The sequence below is a fragment of the Crocuta crocuta genome, unplaced genomic scaffold (genome assembly GCF_008692635.1).
Source record: "Crocuta crocuta isolate KB4526 unplaced genomic scaffold, BGI_CrCroc_1.0 scaffold39, whole genome shotgun sequence".
Classification (NCBI taxonomy): Eukaryota; Metazoa; Chordata; class Mammalia; order Carnivora; family Hyaenidae; genus Crocuta; species Crocuta crocuta.
This window is the reverse complement of record NW_027533334.1, coordinates 6,568,700-6,590,435: the sequence shown is the minus strand read 5'-3', so window position 1 is coordinate 6,590,435 and position 21,736 is coordinate 6,568,700. Positions and strand designations below refer to the sequence as shown.

General features: G+C 39.4%; 1 protein-coding gene across 1 annotated transcript in view; it reads left to right on the top strand.

The window, feature by feature from the left end:
- VPS13B (vacuolar protein sorting 13 homolog B) overlaps positions 1-21,736 on the top strand; it is a 761,997-nt gene that overhangs the window by 698,211 nt on the left and 42,050 nt on the right. Inside the window, exons 44-51 of the mRNA XM_077748161.1 lie at positions 4,961-5,116; positions 13,714-13,977; positions 14,663-14,746; positions 14,924-15,099; positions 15,584-15,754; positions 16,120-16,321; positions 17,477-17,665; positions 19,952-20,098. Of these exons, the coding sequence (XP_077604287.1) occupies positions 4,961-5,116; positions 13,714-13,977; positions 14,663-14,746; positions 14,924-15,099; positions 15,584-15,754; positions 16,120-16,321; positions 17,477-17,665; positions 19,952-20,098 (1,389 nt within the window). The remainder of the gene's footprint in view (positions 1-4,960; positions 5,117-13,713; positions 13,978-14,662; positions 14,747-14,923; positions 15,100-15,583; positions 15,755-16,119; positions 16,322-17,476; positions 17,666-19,951; positions 20,099-21,736) is intronic.

The following is a 21,736-nucleotide window of genomic DNA, read 5'->3' as shown; positions in this document are numbered from 1 at the left end:
GAACTCCTAAAGTTTTCACAGAGAATATAATGGATTGGGAAAATTTTTGAGGTTAGATTTTCAGTTTCTTTTTAGAATATTACATATTACTGTACAGTAAATTACCATAAAATGCAAAAAAATGGAAGTGAATCTAAAGACAAATTTTTCATTTGTGTTAGGAAGAAATTATCTTGATAACGGTTTTAAAATGAATAGTGAGGGGTGCCCGGGTAGCTCATTTGGTTGAGCATTCAACTCTTGATTTCAGCTCAGGTCATGATCCCAGGCTCATGGGATTGAGCCCCGCATCGGGCTCCACACTGAGTATAGAACCTATTTAAGATTCTCTTTCAGGGGCCCCTGGGTGGCTTAGTCGGTTAAGCATCTGACTTCAGCTCAAGTCATGATCTCACGGTTCGTGGGTTCAAGCCCCACATCGGGCTTTGTGCTGACAGCTGGCTCAGAGCCTGGAGCCTACTTCAGATTCTGTGTCTCCCTCTCTCTCTGACCCTCCCCTGCTCACGATCTCTCTCTCTCTCTCTCTCTCTCTCAGAAATAAATTTAGAAAAAAAAAAAACAAAAAGATTCTCTTTCACTCTCCCTTTGCCCCTCTCTCCCACTTGCTCTCTCAGTCTCTCTCTCAAATAAATAAATAAATGAAATTTAAATTAAAATAAATAAAATGAATAGTGAAATAAGTTTACAGACGAGCGTCCAGTACCTTCATTTATATTTCAGATATAATTTTTAAAATTTGGTCTTCTCCTTTTCTTTCTCTTTCTTGGTGTATGTGCCCTATATTCCTAGATTTCATCCTGTTTTTCTTTCCTCTGTAACTCATTCAGGAATTCTCCCTTTGGAAGTGACTGTGGGTGGTCCTGAGAGCTGACCCCAAACCCCTGATCAGTAATTCAGTTTTAATTTTTATTTTCTATTGAAAAAGAAAAACTGAACAGAAAACTGTATATGCTCCCATTTGAGGTCTTTAGTGGAAAAACTACAAATTTAGTCTGGCTGCCAGTGCAGCCCTGGGCTGGGGTGGGGTTGGGGGGTGCAGGGCCTGCTGGGAAAAAAGGAAATGTAGTCTCCTGGGGCCTTCCAACAAGTGTGGCCACTGTACAACCTGCCTTATTGCTTAATTTCAGTTCCCATTGAGAAGTTCAAACAAGAACTGTTCCTATTTTGACTTTTCTTCCCTAATGGAAAGTATTAGACACTAGCTAAGTAGGCCAAAAAGAATGAAAAGACTGAATAGAAAAGATGGTAGAGGAAGTGAGTCAGTAAGGGAAACTTAATAGGAAAGAGGGGAAAGAAAATTTCCAAGTTGATAAGAGAACATAAAAGCACCATGGGCTCCAGGCACTAAAGGATAGTGATTTTTTTGCTAAGGCTGTTGCTTCATCTTCCTCATGTTTTCATGTTTCTGGCCCACCTAGCCTCTCCTCCTGACTAGTGCCCTCCTACCTCCACACTCCACTCTTAGCCTTCTTTCAACACACTGCTCCCCTATACAGAAGGCTTCGGTGACTACCCAAATATAATTCTTCAATAAAGCACAAATTCCTCACTTAGTACATCAGTGCTGGCCACAGTCTACATCTCCCTGTCTGACCTTATCCCTCACTCCTGTTTATCATGTTCCCTTTTCTCTAGCCAGTCAAGACTATTGACTTAGCCTCCAAGCATACCTTCTGACTTTCACATCTCACATTGTCCTTTGGCCCAGAAAGGAGCCGTGATCTTTGCCAGTTGAAATCCTGTGGTAACTCTGAGACCCAACTGCTCCATGAAGCTCTCCTAATCATAGCAGCCTAGAGCAAGCCCCCCTTTCTCTAGACTCCTTGTACCATATTGTACCTCTCCCAGTGCCGCCTCTTTGTTTGTGCATGCCTTATTTTCCCTGTAAGATCATAAGCTCTTTGCAGGGCAAAGAACACAGCTCTTCCTCCTTATTTCCTTATTTCCTCCATCGTGGCTAGCATATCACCTTATAGTAACTGAGTAAAAAAAAAAAACGCATTGATGAATGATAAAAAGAAAACTTATTAGGATCAAGTATTGTTGAAAACAAAATTTCAACTTTTTGCCTGATTTGTTGTTCCTTCAGTATAGAAATAAAAGTAGACCTATGGGTATTTATGGAGACTTCAGTTTTCTCTAACAGTGAAATTTAATCATTTGATCCAACAAGAATAGAACTCACCACGCTCACTTGGTGTCCGTGAGTATCAGCACTGCTGTCTCTAGTGTCTGGATCGGTCACTTGTGAGTATGAGGACCAAAGTCGTCTGGGCTTTCTCAGTTACTTTTTGTAGATTTTCTCTCTTAGGAATGTAATTCTTTTCTTAATAAATTATATATATATATATATATATATATATAATAGTTCCATAGATGCTTTTGACAGTAGAGCACACATTACAAATATTCTACTGGTGATGCATGTGGGGAGAAGTGTTATGTGTTTCTCCCACCTAACTTTTCTGTGTGAACTAAATCCAAACATATCTGGATTTTCATAATTCACAGAAAATATCTACACCAACATTTCAAGAACAAATCGCTGCCAAGTGAAACCTGCCAGCATATTCCTTGGTGACAGTCAGTAAAAGCTGTGTACACAGAGTGAGCAGCTACCTAAAACTGAGCTCATATGCAAATGTGAACACTCTCCAATTAAAATTACATTGTGTACATTAAGTCTTTCTTCAGAGGCTGTGGAATTTTCAGGAAAAATATAGCCGAGCTTGACCTTAAGTACCTTGCCTCATTATTTTTTTGTCATTTCCAGCTACTAGTCTCTCCAAAGAAAACAACTTTCTTGTTTCTTTTAGTTTTGTGTGTGCCCTGAGCTTTTATTCCCAACTGGTGCTACAAAAAACTGAAATGGTTCCAAACACCACTATTGTTTTTCTTTTTTTTTTTTTTTTTTCCTTCTGTAACTAATATTTAAAGATCAAAGATAACTCTGGTACTTTTATGTTGTAGAGTATATATAAGACCAAATTTTACCTAAAGGTATTTGCTGTCCAGGATATTTTTTTCTTTTCTTTTCTTTTTTCCTTCTCTTTCCTTCTTTTCTTCCTTTCTGTTTTTCTCTTTCTTTCTTTCTTTTTTCAGCTGTTAGCTTTCTTCTTTAGAAATCATCTGAATGGTCGCTTCTTGATTTCACAGGGTCACTCGCAGATGTATGGAGGAAGAACTGGAGTGGGACCAAATTAAAAGCAGGGAGATGAGTTAGGAGGTTTTTAAAAAATAATTCAGTAAGGTATTTAAAAACCAGAATGAAGGAGAAAAAACTCTCCCATAACTTTCCACCAAAATCATAATGTGATGATCAGTACCTTGGGAAATTTTTTAATTTAAGTACTTTCTAAAGGCTCCTTCTAATGCTAAAATTAAAGAATAATCTTTCCATCAAAAGACTTTTTTTATCATAACAATTCCCATGTAAATTCTTAATGTATTCATTTTAAGGACCTATTATGATAGTGCTTATACAATATTTTTAAAATTTTATTCATTCTACTAATTGGGAAAATATTTCATAGGATTAGTCTTGGGTTCATTCTTTTAAAGAATTATATATATTGGGGCACCTGGGTGGCTCAGTTGGTTAAGGGTCCAACTTCAGCTGAGGTCATGATCTCACGGCTCATGAGTTCGAGCCCCGCATTGATTCCTGTGCTGACAGCTCAGAGCCTGGAGCCTGCTTCAGTTTCTGTGTCTCCCTCTCTCTGCCGCTCCCCCTCTCGCATTCTCTCTCTCTCTCTCTCTCTCTCTCTCTCTCTCTCTCTCTCTCAAAAATAAACAAAACATTTTAAAAAATAATAAAATTTATGTATGATATGAAAGAAAATAGTGGGTTTGTATATCATATAAATGTTTTTCCAAAAATGTCAGTTTTATTTTCTTAGTAATTATATAGAGCATTGTTTATCTTCATTGTATCCTGAAGAAGCAGTAATTATCATATTGTTTTGGAATACTTATTCCAAAACTGATTTTCTTAGCTGTATTTAGTAAGTAGGAGTAGAAATAGAAAATACTAGGGCGTCTGGGTGGCTCAGCCAATTAAGCATCTGACTTCGGCTCAGGTCATGATCTCAGGGTTCATGGGTTTGAGCCCCATGTCGGGCTCTGTGCTGTGCTGACAGCTCAGAGCCTGGAGCCTGTTTACAGATTCTGTACTTCCCTCTCTCTCTCTGACCCTCCCCTGCTCACGCTGTCTCTCTCTCAGAAATAAATAAAACATTTTAAAAAAATTTTTAAAGAGATAGAAAATACTTGATAATCATGAAAGAAATCTAAATATTACCAAAAGTGGTAGTACTGTATGAATAAATATGAATGTGAATCAGGAGACTGATTTGGTAAAACTGACAGCAAATACATGCTAGGAAAAAAAAAATAGAACAAAGACATTTTCTCATACTTTCAAATGTTGAAGGTAGTTCTAATTTGATATATGTGACCTCATAAAAACAGTATGTTGAATGAACTGCTTCCTCAAATTGCTATTTTGTTCTTCATCAAAAGCAAAAATAAAGAATAGCAATTTAGGGTCAAAAATAATGCCACAAATGAAATTTTGCTTTAATTACTGTCTAGCCATAAGAAGGAATAAACTATCAGCCAAGACCAATGTTCTTTGATCTCACATTTCAACCTTCTTGTCCTCCAGATGATTGAAATGGTCTTTTCGCAAATGTTCAACAGGCCTTTTACCATTTGATAGGACAATTATTTTTAAGAAGGTTTAAAATGTGATCTGGAAAACCACATTGACTCTCTGTGGCATATTTGCTATTCTTAGCCTGGTTGAATAAGCTGGAAGTGGATGAATAATGCAGGTTAGAAAGAAAACAGATGCTAAATATTACAAATAGGAAGGTTTTCCAGCAATGAGACTTTCATTTTAGGACTAGATTTTTGTTGGCACTTTTGGCATTATGATGATTATTGTTTTTCTCTCCAGCTGTTACACATCTGTATTGAAGGTTGGGGCAATTGGCGTTGGTCAGAGCCCTTCAGTGTGGACCATGCCGGGACTTTTATTAGAACTATTCAGTACAAGGGTCGAACTGCTTCCCTCATCATCAAAGTTCAGCAGCTCAACGGAGTACAAAAACAGGTAGGTTCCTTGTGTTCATGACCCAGGCAGCTCTTAATTATTTGATATAATTAGTGGAAGGGAAACTTAAAGAAATGAAAATAGTTAATAAAAGTCCCAGTGGTATGCCTGGCTCTGCCTACTACTGCTGTGTGCAAGCTTGGTGATGATCCTGAGGAGGAGGATGGCTTCAGACCCTTTGTCTCACATCTTTTACAAGAGCTGCTAACGAGCAGTAAAATTTACTGATTTTAGTTTCGCCTCTTCTCCCTGTCACCACCTACCTTCTGGTGGAGGTGCTAATGAGCTGTGAAATGGCCAAAAGGCCTTTATTAAGAAGGAAGAGAAGCACAGGATGTTGGGGACTGTGGATAATCCAAAGGTGGATAACCAGGAGTTGGTTCTCATGCATATAAGAATGATCCTTGAGAGAGTGCTGTGATACCTCCCATGACAGAGTGGGCCTGGGTCTCCAGCAAACTTGCGTTTCCTAGGAGTTAATATTAACTGCAGTAAAAATTCACTACGGTCTAACTCTTGGCATATAAAACCTCAGCTCTCAGCACATATTTTTACGTATTTTGTGAAACTTCCTTTTGGCTGTTTTTGAAGTTCTAAGACTGCAAAGGGGGAAAAAAAAAGTATCTGACACTTTTTTGTGTCCATAAGATGTGAAAATGTGGTTTTTAAAAGATGTTTTTCAAGCATGGCGCATATGACAAGAGTAGAAAGAAAAAAAAGGAAGTATTAAAATCTGAAAACTGGCTTCACTGCACACATAATAACTAGATTTGTCATAAGAGTTTGAACATATACATCAGCATCTGGATTGTAGCAGTCTACCCAGAGCTTATGTGAATGGGGGACATGATAGAAACAGCCCCCCAGTCTCTGAACAAGGGAAGCTTTCCTTAGCAGGCAACACAGGCTGCTCCATTGTCTGTACTTGGCAGATAGGAAGGAACGGGTGAGGTGAACAGTAGGACCCGTACCATATACGTCCTTAGTCTGCACCTAATCAGGGAGCTGGACTTCATGTTCTCATTACTATGGGCAACAGGAGTGCAAAGAATATAGCAGAAGAGTTTTCCCGATGAACTGACCATTCTTCAAGTAGTTGGTGATTGCCTGCAATGAACAGAGTAAAGAGAAAGACACTATGTGACACAGTCTTCACTCTTAAATTACAAATTTATATAAACCCAACAATGTACATAACCGACAGTAAGTGTCAAGGACACTTAGAGGTTTCACTAAGAAGATCTGACTCAAGTTGGGCTTTAGAAAACATGTAGAGTTTGGATTCAGAGAGGACATTCCAAGTAGGCAGTATAACATAAAGATAGGAAGATGGGACCGATGGGTCTTCCTGGGGCTCGTGATGGAAGCAGCCTAGCCAGTGTGAGCTTTGAGCCAGAAAGTCCTAAGAACAATACGTGTCTCTGAACTTCATCTGCCTTCAGGACTCTCTTACTTGGATATGCTCTCAATAATACTCATTCTCTATGAATACGTTCTGCTTTTCTGATTCTGTCACTCATGGTCTTTCAAGAATGCCTTATCCACCTTCCTGTCACCAGCATGCCTAAGAAACGGTCACTCATCCATTTGAACACTCGACATGATAATAAGCTCATTATCTCACATGGCAGCCCTTTCCATAGTTGGTTACCTCCAGCTATACATGAAGCTCTTCTCCTGTTTTGAGCCAAAATTTCTCACCATTTGGCCAGTTTATACTATTCATCAGAACTTCTGAGGCATACACAACTTGTGGTGAGGGTGTTCTAAGTTGTCTCTCCCTTGTATTACAGCCCTTCAGAAACATAAGGGAAGCAAGGATATTTCCCCTTTGCTGCCTTTTCTTGAGACCAGTGGCTCTAAAAGCTGCACATACATCAGAATCACCCAGAAGGCTTGTGTTAAAATATAGATGCTGGCTCCCAGCCTCAGAGTTCCAGATTCAGTAGGTCTTGGGTATGACGTGATAATTTGTTTTTCCAGCAAATTCTGATGATACTGGTGCAGGGCTCACACTTTGATGGCCGTTGCTCCAGTCCAAACTTTCCCAGTTCATTCAGCTCTTTTGAATATGGTTGCTAGAACAGTTACCCGTTAGTGGAATGGCGGAGTCGCTCCGCTGAGAAACGGTTCTCTTGGTATGTCCTGGGTTCACATCATGGCCAGCCCGGCTGTGTCCCCTTGCTGCCTGTGTGATCTTCAACAAGTTGTTTAACCTCTTTGATCAATTTCCTGATCTGTGAAATGGGGATGGTGATTGTGCCTTTGTCACAAAGTTAGTGGGAAAATTCAATGAGTCTGTGTGACGTGTATGTGTGACAGTAGTGCCTGGCCCACTGTCATAACTCAGTAAATTATAGGTACAATTATGAAATATCCCCAGGCATGAGTAACAGTTAATGGACTTTGTTAACAAGAGTGCTTCTTTCTTGCATAGATATTATGTATCTTTAAGGAATAATATTAAATTTCAGGGATAGATTAATACACATTGCAAGAGTCAAAAAAGTTGGCCATGAAAAGTACCTTTTTTGAAAAATTTCCCAAAATCTTACCTGCCTTTTTTGCCCTGATAATAAAAGATTTCTCAGCCTTACTATTTATTACCTGATATCTTAGGCAAATTTCTTAACCTTTCTGTGCCTCCATATGCCCTTTGTAAGAGAAAGCACCCAATAAATATTAGTTCCTTGTCATTATTTTTATGTTGACTGTTTTTAAATATTCCTAAAAACACAGAAAAGTCTAAGTAGAAAAGAAAAACTACCCATATTTCTGCCACCCAAAGGTAAATAGTGTGTTTTTTTCCACTTTTTTTCTATGCAGATATTTTCTAACCAACTTGAGATCTGATTGTAATTAGTTTTTCAGCTTGTTTTTTTCACTTACCATTATATAATGCTTATCTTCTCATGTTATCTGAAATTCCTGAACCGTGTTCTTAATGGTTGCATAGTAATTTGCCTTATGATTGAAACGCATTTAGACATCCATCCCCTTGTTGCTGCACTTTTAGATAATTGCCAACTTGTTGCCATAATAAATCCTTAAACAAATATCTTTTTGTATACATATGTATGTCCAAGTGTCTGTATCTGTCCTTAAAGTAATTTGCTATAAAATTTAATTACCTTAGCAAAGGATGCGAATGTTTTTGGGGTGCTTGATACAACTTCCCAGACTGAAAAGATATTCTTTAACCAAAATTCATTGTTTTGTGTCACCAGATTCTTGCTAGGACCACATCAGTCCTTCAAGTAACTAAGTATATATATTCTTCCCAACTTTCTGCTGATTTTCTGAGTTTTTCTAACTGTTAGCATTTCTTAAAAATCTTACTGCAAAGAGGGGTTCAAGTCAGACTAACAGAGATTTTCCATACATTGGAAGTTTAAGGAATCCTCTTCATCATTCTCTCTGTTAATATCAAATATACAGGATGTTATATGGAAACTAACTTGACAATAAACTATTCAAAAAAAGATATCAAATAGACAGATTTTTGGGCATCTGGTGCCAAATCACATTTCAGGATTTCCAAATGGTATTTGTACTATTTGAATGTTTTAGAATATTTTCTATAGGACTCCCTCTCACACTTTTCCCTGCTGGTATTCTATTATAATAGATGCTGTAATTAAAAAAATACATATCTAGCCAAACAGGAAAAGACTATTTGGAAAGCAGTAATGGAACCATAAGGCACCCTCCCGCTGCATGTACCCTTTTGAAAGAAGTGTCATCTTGTCCTGCACAAACAAGGAGGTCCATTTTCCATTCCCATTGTCATGGAAGGCACATACACACATAATTTATATTTTGAGTTTTAGAATGTATTGTCATAGGGGCGCCTGGGTGGCTTACTTGGTTGAGCATCCGACTTTCACTTAGGTCATGATCTCGTGGTTTGTAAGTTCGAGCCCCGCGTCGGGCTCTGTGCTGACTGCCAGCTCAGAGCCTGGAGCCTATTTCAGAGTCTGTGTCTCCCTCTCTCTCTGACCCTCCCCTGCTCACGCTGTCTCTCTCTCTCTCTCCTAGAAATAAATAAAAATATTTAAAAAAAAAATAGAATGTATTGTCATAGCCGATTGAGATTGGGCTCTAAATTAGGGCCATTTAAAAAACTCAGCAAAATAATTAAAATAACACAGAGCAGTTTGTTCAACCTAGAATGAAGCAAATGGAAAATGGTTTGTACTGGACCCAGGTAATGCTGAAAGTTTCAACAGACCGCCAACTTCAAAACAACTGCTGCATATATCAAAGTTGTAAAAAGTCTGTCTAGTCTTCAGTTGGATTTAATTTTTTACTGTCAGGGTAATTTAACCAAAATTCAGATTTGCTCCAGCTAAAGTACATCAGAGACACAGGATTTCCTCAATTAGCCAGGTTGGGAAGGAAGATAGGAATCAAGGTTTCAGAAGAGATTCACGGATTCCTTCCTCTCTCACTTATTGGCCTCTTTCCTTCTACCCCACCTGGGCTAGGAAATCAGCAATAAACTGCAGCTGCCTAATTATGAAGCTCCATTTGGGGAGGTGAGTGTGTGCAGCTCCCTGATGTACCTTAATTGCATTAACATGTCCCTGGATGATGGAGAATTGGCTAGGGCACATTTCAATGATGCCATTTGGTTATCTGGACCCTGCCTTTCTTATACACCTCTCATTTCTCCAGTTGAATGAAAACTGACCACATACAAAATCTCCAGAACTTTCTACGTTATGCAGCTACCCCTGTACACATATTGGCTTCCACGTTTCCCATCCCCTCATTGAGGAAAGCTTTACCACTCTAAAAACTTAAGTGTATATATGTATGTATGTATGTATGTATGTATATTTGTATCTTTATACATACACTTTTAATCATGACTAAGATATCATTTTCCAGTGCATCTGGTGTTCTGGAGTTATTCTTTAATATCACTATTCTTCTTGGCACTGATCTAATAAGAGTTCTAAAACCTGCTAAGTGAAATCACATGTGGAAATCTTCAATACACATCTTTGTGGCTTTGGGGAAAGATGAGAATTAGTGTGAAACCTGGAAATGTGTATTAAAGAGAAACCCTACATTAAAAAAAATTAAGTAGCTGTCTTCAACTGATAAATTAATCTTGAAATTCTAACCATAATTTTCAAAATAAAGGCATTGTAAGTGTTGCCACTTTGAAGAAAAGCAGACATGGCTCGCACTGAACCCTGCGTGGATGCAGCCATGGAGAACACCACGCTGAGGAGTAGCCATGTTGGATTTTCCTTCATCTAAGTAGCCTTCCCTCCCTGGCCACTTTTAAGGGTTTTCTTTTTATCAAATTTGAAAGCTTATTTAACAGGCTTTATAGTTGAAAATGAAACTATAAAACCCCACCAAGAGGATCTTTGACTTTGGACAAAGTGAGTCCCAGATGGTTGCAGAGATTCTGTGGTTTCTGGGAGAGACAGCAACATTCTCTTCTAAGTCTCATGGGGCCCAAAGGTTCTGAAGCAGGAGCAGTGTGCATACATCCAGGCCTGGGCACACCAAGAGTAAGGACAGAATTAAATACTGCCTCAGAGCTTTCACGTGTTTGTTTAAAGTTAGGCGATGCTAAGGGCTCATAAGACCATGAATGCCTGGTAACCCCTAGCACATGCTAAAGAAAAGCTTGCCTGCTAACTTAGGACTCATGGTCCAGTTGACTTCTGTGTTTGTTACTGAGAAAACATTGTTTTATTTTTTTTTTAATTTATTTATTTATTTAATTTTTATAAAACGTGTTACTCTTTATTTTTTTTCTTTTTTTTTTTTTTTTTTTTACAAATAGTTTATTGTCAAATTAGTTTCCACATAACACCCAGTGCTCATCCCCACAAGTGCCCTCCTCCATGCCCATCCCTCCTCCCCCCCACATCCATCAGTCCTCAGTTTTTGTCAGCATTCAAGAGTCTCTCATGGTTTGCCTCTCTCCCTTTCCCCCACCATTTCCCCCCTTCTTCTCCCGGTTGGTCCTCTGTTAAGTTCCTCCTAATAGGAGGATTAGGAGAAAACATTGTTTTAAAAGATTATTATGGCAGACTACCTAGGAGTAACGTGCTAATGCCATTTGAAAAAACAATGACATTTTATTTTTGGTCTGTCAATCTAGCAGGTTTGTTTTGGGTAAATAGTTCATTCATAAATAATCATGTTTATTTGTATAATAGTAGTTTACTTACAAAAATGTTTACAAAGTACTCTTAGTCATATAGGAAATGTATCACTTAGGATGTTTTCAGTTTCAAGTAACAAAAATCAGCTTTTTAATCTTTCTAGTAAGTTCATGAGGCAGAGACTATTCCTCTTTTACATTGATTATCTCACATAATAAGAATGACAAAGGCGAGTTAGGTGTTGGTTAATTAAGCAGCTCGGTGGTGCTGTATCTGCTGCTCTGCTATCCTGTTGGATTTGCCTTTTTTTCTTAAAATGGCTACAAATATATATGCTCTCATAACATCTTCCATGACAGACAAGAAGCGGGACTTTCTCTTCTCAACTTGTCTTCCTCATCAAGGAGTAAAATGTTTCCCAGAGCCTTTTAACAGTCTTCCCTTTTCATACTGTTAGCCAGAGAGCATGCCATGTTCACCTCTAGAGTAATCATTGGCAAAAGAGCCTAGTATTACCAGGATTAGTTTTTTACCAATTATAATAGATTCTGGAGTTTGTGGAGGTGTCCACCTTTGACAAGTAATTTGCTGCTTTTTGAGACCCAAACCAAATGAGGGTTATTAATATCAAGGGAAAATGAGGGACCACTTGTTTAGAATGGAACCAGTGGGATCTACCACATTCACATTATGATGGGCACTTTTTATTCTTTACTATGGTTTCTACATTTTCTTAATTAGTAGGTATTAATTTTATAAAAGACAGAATTTCAGAGTGATTATCGGCACAGACTCTAGGCCAGAGAGTCTGGGTAACGTCAGGCAGGTTATCCATCATCGCTGTGCCTCTGTTTTCCCTTCTTAAGATCACGACTCATATAGCACCAATTTTACATGGTTGCTGTGAGAATAAAAGAGTTAATTTGTAAAAATGAGTACACACACATATATGCGGGTGTGCATATGTATGCAGAGAAAGGGAGGGAGAGATTTATTTTAAATTGGCTCACACAATTATGGAGGCTGAAACCCAGAAGAGCTGATGTGTAGTTTCAGCCAGAAATCCAACAGGCTAAAGACCCAAGAAGAGCTGATGTTTTTTTGGTCTGTGTCCAAAGGCCAGGAAAGACCAAAGTCTCAGCTCATTTGGAAGAATCCGTCTTACTCAGGCTCTTTGTTCTATTCAGGTCTTCAGTTGACAGGATGAGGCCCACCCACATTAGAGAAGGCACGCTTCTGTACACAGTTTACCAATATGCTGTGAACCTCACCCAGAAACACCTTCACAGGCACACTCAGAATAATGCTTCATCAAATATCTGTGCAGCCTGTGGCCCAGTCAACACATAAAATTAACCATCATATCCTTAAACCTATGAGTAAGCCACATATCTCTCTGTGTCTGTGTGTGTGTGTGTGTGTGTGTGTGTGTGTGTGTGTGTGTGTGTGTGAGAGAGAGAGAGAGAGAGACTGAGATTAGTAGTTTTATAATCTGGGAAAAAATACTACAAAGAAGAAAATCCAGTATATGAAAGTCCTTTATTTTCCAGTCATGGTGAATATTTGTATCACAGAGAAATTCACTGCATAGGAATAAATTTTGCATTATCTTTTCAGTTTCAACCAATTTCAGAGACATTTCTTAATGCCTGTTATAAACTATACCCTTAGCTGGTTGACAAATTGGGTAATCCATGGGTTTAGTGGATAATTCTGCATCTTTTACAAAAATACATGCTTCTACTCTATGGGGAAAACCTGAATAAAATAAAATATAATTAGGCATCTGAGTTAAAAATTGTTTTTTTTATTATCAGTTTATAAAGTGTTCTCTTATTACATAAGACTGCAAGAAACCCTTGGAAACCAGCCTTGGGAATACATAAATCACCAGTTGGCCTCTCAGCCACCAGAGCCAGTCTTGTGTTCAACCCCCATCCTTTTTTGACTGCCACATTAGGTGACAGCACTAACTACCACATCCTGGTCGGTCTCTGCTCTTGGAGCTTCAGCAGTACCACTTCTCCTGTTTACCTCCACCTACCTTTGCCTCGTCTTCTCCAGCTTCTTGCCCCTGAATCTGGCCCTAAACTGTTGGTCAGTTGCTAGTTTAAACCTCCACCTCTTTTCCAGGTCAGCTATCTTTTTATCTGTGCACATTGGCAAAGCTTTCATTCCATAGGTCTTTTATCTCCAGCCCTACCTCACTCTTCAAGCACACAACCAGTATTTCTAGCTGGATGTAGACCCTGCCTGTGCCTGCCCTTTGAGTGCTGTAAACTCAACATGACCAAAGCAAATATGACCAAGTCTTTTTGTATGCTGTAAATAAGGTAATGACTTCATTTTCTTTCTGTTAAAACCCACAAGTTTACTATCAGAACAGTTACATATTTCCAATTCATGAAATATGAATTGATGAAGCTTTATTTATTTGTTTATTGTTTGTTTATTATCTTTTAGATTATCATCTGTGGAAGACAGATCATCTGTAGTTACTTGTCTCAAAGTATAGAACTAAAAGTCGTTCAGCATTACATTGGTCAAGATGGACAAGCCGTGATTCGAGAACATTTTGACTGCCTCACAGCCAAGGAGAAATTACCTTCATACATACTAGAAAACAGTGAACTGACAGAGTTGTGTGTAAAGGCCAAAGGAGATGAAGACTGGTCAAGAGACGTGTGCTTGGAATCTAAGTCTCCTGAGTATAGCATTGTCATCCAGGTATAAGAAGTAGTATAATCTGGAATAGAGCAGCTTTAAAATTAAAATTTCTCATTATTCTCTTTATTCAGTATAGCACTTTATTTAAAAACTGACCTGTACAAAAGAGGGAGATCTGAAATAATATAAAAAGACTTTGAATGTTGCTTCTCAAAGTGTTTCCTCCCATCCCACAACCACACAGTTGTATCAGCTCCAGGAGTTCTTAGAGCCAAGACGCTACCCCTTTTAGGTAGAAGCAAGTTACATCTTGAGAAAGATCTTGACGCACCAGGGCTTGAGGTGGGGCTGTGGGGGAGGGGGAGAAGGGATGGTGTCCTCCCCATTTGAGAATCTTTGTAATGGACCCTTAATTTCTTACCTCTTCCTTGCCCTCCACCATCATCACTTTCATTCCCACGAGGGACAAATCTTCTCAGCCATTCTCTCACCTGGTCTTGTATCAGCCTCTCTTCATACCAGATCCCTTTGTCTTTAAGAAAGCATTGTCTTCGTTGACTCACTGCACATTCACTTTATGCCATAATGAAATCTGTTTTTGCTTAGTTATTCTTTGTTTTTAGTGACTTTTTTCTATAACTTTAAACTTTTTAATCCTCCAAACAGCCATTATATCTATGCCTCGTTTTGATTAATTAATAAACTGTTTAGTGTTTAATAGAAGCCTTTTCTACCTCATATGCAGGTGCCATCTTCAAAGAGTTCCATTTTTTATGTCTGGTGCACAGTGTTGACATTAGAACCCAACTCTCAAGTGCAACAACGAATGGTGAGTGCTTTCCAATCCTAAAATATGGTATATGACTCTGACCTCTCCTGTTCTGAAATAAATTAAGGTCAGAGTGACCCAGAGAAGAGATTTATTACAAGTTTGTTTCAGCATCAAACAGCTGGAATACTGCAACAAAGCAAATATGAAAGTTGTTCTGTCCTTTTATTTTTATAGATTGTGTTCAGCCCTCTTTTTATCATGAGAAGTCATCTTCCAGACCCCATTATCATACATTTGGAGAAAAGGAGTCTGGGATTGAGTGAAACACAAATTATTCCAGGAAAAGGACAGGAAAAACCACTGCAAAACATAGAACCTGACCTTGTACATCACCTAACATTTCAAGCAAGGTACTGGAAAAGTCCTTACATTTTCCCAAGAGAGATTCAGTAGAAAAGCAACTTAGTACTATTGAGGGGAAGAAGGAAGATAGAATTTTTTGCAGGGTTCCTTATGAGAATGTTAGTTTAAAATTGCCCTGCTAAGTGTTCTCTTATGCTCCTCAGTAGTTTTGGATAAAATTCAGCCTCTTTCATTAAACTTAGAAATAAACAAGAGGGATTGGAAAATTTAATTGATACGTAATTTCTCTAGTGGAAGAAGAGATGAATAGAGCTCTCACCCAAGCACGTGGGGGAGTGGGGGCAGGGAGAAGGGGCAGGGCCCATATCCTCCAAAAAATGGTGTTACCAATTCCTAAGTCACCAAAGAGTACCTCAACCTCACAAAGAAGTATTGGTCTGTAATACATCTATAGTTAGATTTTTTTCAATAAATTGTAGACCACTTTAGAAGTCTGATATGTACTCCTGTTTTTTCCTCTCCATCGCCTAGAGAAGAAGACGATCCCTCACACTGTGCCGTCCCCATCTCCACATCCCTCATTAAGCAAATCGCCACTAAGGTACACCCTGGAGGCACAGTGAATCAGATCCTTGATGAATTCTATGGGCTGGAAAAGTCCCTTCAACCCATATGGCCCTATAATAAAAAGGATTCTGACAGGTAATGTTTTCTTTTGCTGCAGTCTTTTTCTACAAACATTTCTCAATATTAATAAATAAATGACCATTCACCAAAATGTTAGATATCATAAAAGGTGTTTTTAAAAAGAAGACATTTGCACACATTAATCCAATTCTGACCTTCTGTTGTCTGGGTAGATATATTTCGTAGACTGCTTTACTCATAATCTAGAACATAATTGCATGAAAAATTTCTTTCTCTTGGATGTAAATTCAGTGTTGGATGAGTCTAGTGTGAAGAGGTGTCATACAAGAGCGTTGTGTGTCTGGAATCCTTAAACATATTTCATGAATACTGAAGTCATCATATTTCATTAAGTCTCTTGGATGTGGTATTTGGAACAGGAATGAACAGCTGAGTCAGTGGGATAGCCCAATGCGAGTGAAGCTGTCAATCTGGAAGCCATATGTTAGAACCTTGTTGATAGAACTTCTACCCTGGGCCCTGCTTATCAATCAGTCCAACTGGGACCTCTGGTTATTTGAAGGAGAGAAGATTGTTCTACAGGTTCCTGCTGGCAAAATTATTATCCCTCCTAATTTTCAGGTACTATAACTTTTTTTTTTAGCTAATATGAATTCTTTTCTTTCAACAGCCTTTATTCTGAGGTTGCATTTATGTTCTTAACAGAATCAGTTGTAGAAAACTGTTGTCTTAGATGCATGTGTAAGGGGTATGGAATGTTCTTTGATATTCAAAGACATTTCAGATGTCTTATTTTTCCCCCTTCAGCAGTATTCACGCTTGAGTTATCATTAAATGTGATAACTTCTACTAGTTACATTTTCATTTTCATTGTGTACAGGATATTTGACAAGCATTAGGATTGGCCTGCCCAGGGTATGTTAAGGATATAAATTCATATTCTGTGCTAGCCCACTCCCTAGATAGATTTGTGGTTCTTGCAGAAATTCTCTGGGATCTGCAAGATGGGTAAGAATCAAGGATTTCTGAACAACTATTTTTGTCGGGGCCCCTTTTCCTTTATAAGTGGACTTGTATATCCATAATCATAGATGTCCCATCACCCAGTCATTGATAATAACAATATGGAGTCATTGCTGGCACAGGGGGAAACCCTAATATGAAACAGAATTTCACAGCAAGACTGTACTCCATCACAAGAGAACTTTCTTGATAAGGCTAACCCATTTCAAGAAAGTACATAAATCTATAAGAAAACAGGATACAAGGAACTCCTAAATAAAATGTTTTCCTGGTGGGGAACAATTGAAGAGTACTTTTTTTGAGCTACAGTTCATGAACATCTTTATTCAATTGCATTTTCCTGGGGTTTTTTCTTTTCTTTTCTTTTCTTTTTTTTTAATAATCAGATGATGTTACCTTATGGAATTGGAATGCTGACCTACATGTACCTAAGGGTGCATATTATTCTTTTGTCAAATGAAATGAAACCCTTAGTTTTTAACTCTTTGTTATTTATAGGGGAGCCACAGTTTGGGTTGGGTGTTTTTCCCCCTTCCATAAATATGAATTCCATTGTGAATCAAAGAAAACATTGGGAACTCATTGGGAACTACAATAAAATGTATGTTGCCATTACAAAAACAAAAACAAAACCCATAAAGGGATTTGGTTGCCTAAGTAGACCTATTATATAATATAAAAAATTCCTGTGAATTGAGGTAAAAATATCAAAGTTAAGAAAAATACTTTATAATTGAGGCATTATTTTTCCAGGAAGCTTTTCAAATTGGAATATACTGGGCAAATACAAACACTGTGCATAAGTCAGTGGCAATTAAACTGGTCCATAACCTGACATCTCCAAAGTGGAAAGACGGAGGTAATGGTGAAGTTGTGTCATTGGATGAAGAAGGCTTTGTGGATGCTGAAATAAGACTCGGTGCTTTCCCAGGACATCAGAAGGTAGGATCAAAGTCTGCGTGGCTCAGGGGAAATAGCATGCCTACCCCTCAACCTGTTTAAAATGAGTCTACCCATTTCTCTTTCATCCCTTTTTGGTTATGACTTGCTCTAGACAATTTATAACAGTGAAACATGTGATTTCTTAGACCTCTCTCTTATACAGGGGTTTTTTTTTCTTTACCAGTGATAAAAGCCGTGTCACATAATTTATCCAATAACCACTCTATTTCAAAACACTCAGCAGTCATTTGATTGATCGTATGTGGGGGAAAAATGAACTTATTCCAAAATATCCACAAATTGTACTTGGCCTCCTTTTCTTAGAGCAGGAAGTACAGTTGCTGACATTCTGAGCACTGAGTGAAAGGACAAACCCCCTGTAGCAAAGGTTATGTTCCTGGAAAGGGGCATCCTGAGCAAAATCCACTTTGATTTTCCCACAGAGCCAAATGTCACAAGGGAGTTATATTCCTTAACAGCGGACTGGCACCCATGTCTTTAATGATATGAATACAGAAAACATACTCAATCAGTTATTTAGCTAAATACAAATGGTGCGTGGTCTTCATCAATCTTTTCTAAAGTCTATGAAAACCAATTAAGATGAAGAACATACTAACAAATTACAGTAACCTGTATATATGAAAGTTCAATATCATAGTGTACCTTGTCAAGGTCTCATGCTGTACTTCATAATATCTTCGTTATTTTAGCCCTCCCAAATCAGAAGAAGAAGGGCTACTTCATCATACTGGTGTGATTTAGAGTGACCTTTCTCTGGGGAGAAGTTAGATTTTGACAGGCATCTTTGAAGAGCCTCTTGAAAAAAATGTTAGGGTCATTTGGTAACTTTTTAAAAATAAATTTCTCTATACAAAGAAGTTGGTTTCTCTTCAGTATTCAAGGCTGGTATCCATTTCCTCAGAGTTGTCTGGGCAACACATGTTTATATTCTGCCGGCCAAAATACTGTAACATGGGTGTAAATGGCAAAGAGCTGTAAGCGTGAATCACCCAAAGCTGAATAGTTGTAAGTTGAGAACAACCATCAAAACCTGGAAAAAACAGTCATTCCATACAGTCCACCCAATACCTCCAGCACCTCACAAAGTGGCCACAGCAAATGTGGAATAAATGTGGGTGAATGAATGGACTGTTGGAAAATATATTTTTACATATATTTATGTCATTATTCTTTCCTAGTGATTCTCAAACTTTTTAGTCTCAGGACCCCTTTACTCTCTTAAAAACTATTGCAGACCTCCAAAACCCTTTTGCTCGTGTGGGCTATAGCTATTGATTGCCATCAAATGAGAAATTAAAACAAAACCTTTAGACCCCAAGAATACACAAACATATATTCCATGTGTGTGCTGTGACAGTATGACACCATAGGTCATATAACCCCTGGAAAACTCCACTGTACATTCATGAGGGAAATCGTTTGGGAAAGACAGTAGTGTCTGGGTATTATTATATAAAAATAGTTTTGACCTTTGGACACCCTGGAAGGATCTCAAAGACCTCCCCTCCGCCCCTGCCCACACACAAGGGTCCCAGGCCACACTTTGAGAACTGCTGTCCTGACATCAGCATTGGCTAAGTGGGCCTCTTCTCTGAGCACCAGTCCATCATACAACATGGTAAGGTAATGAGATGATACCCACAGAGGTTAAGAGCTGCACCGTAGGCCCCGACTTGCTTGGTTTTCAGTCACAACAAGACCTCTCTGTCTTGTTGACCTTGGGCAGGTGACATAACCTCTTTGAGCCTCATTTCCCTCTTCTATAAAATGGAGTCAATAGTAGCCCCACAGGAGGCTCCTGTGAGTTAGCATGCATGAATGCCTACGACGAGTGGAGCACAGGAAAGCAGGACACGAGCGCCACTCAGGGCTGTTCTTGGGACTCCTGTTGGCCCCTCCCAGGCCTTCAGTGAGGTAGCTGTGGGGGGAGCATGAGGAAGAGGAGGAGTGCTCAACTTCGCGTTGAAAACATGAGTGACGTCTCTTGATATTCCTACATAGATACTTTGTGAGGGAATTGGCTAAATAGCTTGGAAACACCAGAAATAACCAGTGTGCAAGGATGCCTGTTGTAAATAGCGGCCCCCTTGGGGGTGGGACGTCTTTGAGACTGAAGGGGGACTCTGATAAATATGCTGGAACAAAAGGTAAAATTGGTACTGTCGTGGGCAAACCAAGAGATAAAATGACCCTTTAAAAAGCAGACATTTTTAGATGCCTTATAATATTTTGAAAATCACTCTTTCCTCACTTGTCTTGCAGTTATGTCAATTCTGCATCTCCTCCATGGTTCAGCAGGGTATACAGATTCTTCAGATTGAAGACAAGACCATGATAATCAACAATATGCCATATCAGATATTTTATAAACCCCAATTATCTGTCTCCAAATCCCACTCTGGAACGGAGGTAAGCATCTCACGGCATTATTGATTTGCCTTCAGTTTTGAGAAATTAGCATTAAGTAAGATTAATTTTTTAGCCTAGAAAAAAGAAGGAAACTAACACTGAAGACAGGTCAAGAGAAATTTATTTTTTATCGAATTAAAACCACAGATGTCGTGGTTAGCTCTTCCCAGGTGATGAATGAGCACGAATCCCACAGAGCAGCGGGTCCACACGCCCTGCCGGATTCGTGCTGCTGTGTCCCAGCTGCCCGGAGGCCAGAGGCCGCTGCGCACTTGGCTCGCACGCTCGCTAGAGCCAGGCCCCGCCAGTGGGGCAGTGGGCCTGACGCCTGGCTCCTGGGTCTCATGGAAAAGAGCATCTGCCTCGCAGGCTGCGGTGCTGGGAGGAGCCGTGTGGGCACAGGGCTGGGCCCCGGCCGAGCCACGCGTGCGAGGGCCCTGACTTCTCTGCCCATGAGGAGAGCAAGTGTGAAAAGGCACCAGCTCATTTGTGTGAGCATCCCACAGGCAGAATATGCAGAAAATAAATCCAAGAAAGATTTTGGAGTCTCTTCTTTATACAGTTAAAATGAACGCTTCTATTTCGAGGGAGTAAGGAGATATTTTAAAAGGGCTTAAAACAGGATCTGCTAAGTGGTAAGCTGTTGTTTTATGCTATTGAAACCATCACATAGGAAACTATTTTCTTTCTTTACCTCTGTCTGCATTTATATTTATCCCTTTCAGCTCCTAAAAATTACATTAGAACAGCAATGTAGGATGAAAGTCTTACTCTTCTAAGCTTACGGTGCATTATAGTATTTACAAATATGTCCAAATAATAGAATTCAATCTGGTTCTTTGAAGTATCAGTAGAATAACTATGTGACCAGAAGTGCCCGCTGGGGAAATCGAGGTCAACAATGTTTCCATTTTAGGCGAGGCTTTGGCAAGAGAATCTGCATGTGTGCAGATAATTCTCCTGCTCCTCCCCACCCTGGGCCTTCCCGAGACATTGGGTCAGGGCTTTCCATGCTGACAGTTCTTCATCTGAAAATAGGCATAATTTTGCATTCCTTACAGGTTTTTGGTGACAATTAAATGAGCTAATATGAGTAAAGAGGGCAGGCAGTCAGGAAATGGTAGTAGCCGGCAACAACCACAACACCAGCCTCCCAGTGAACTCCTGATTTGCCTCAGCTCCCTGGAGAAGAGGGGAGGGCCCACATACTTCTGGGCAGCTGAGGAGTGTCCCCTTTTTCAACCCTACCCTGCTTCAGGCAGGTGTAGGAATTATTTCTCAAGGCATGATAATCCCTAGCCTCTCAGGGAGATGGGTGGAAGAGTGGGAAAACCACCAAACAGGAAGCAGGAAGCCCGGCTCCATCCGGGCTTCGCCACTCACTGTCTTTGTGATGGTGGACAAGTCGGCAGCTCTGTGGAAAGCAGCTTCCTCAGATGTGAAAGGGGAGTTTTGAATAAAGTATCTCTAAAGGTCCTTTTCAAGTCAAACTTCTGAGACTCTCTAATGTGCCAGAAACCCTGTGGAATTTCAGCTGAGGGCTGGGATCAGAGTTCTCTCCGCCCTCCTGAGCCTTACACAGAGCTTGTCTTCTGACCGTTCTGTGTCTCATTCAGCTGCCTTCTTCTCAAGGCCCCT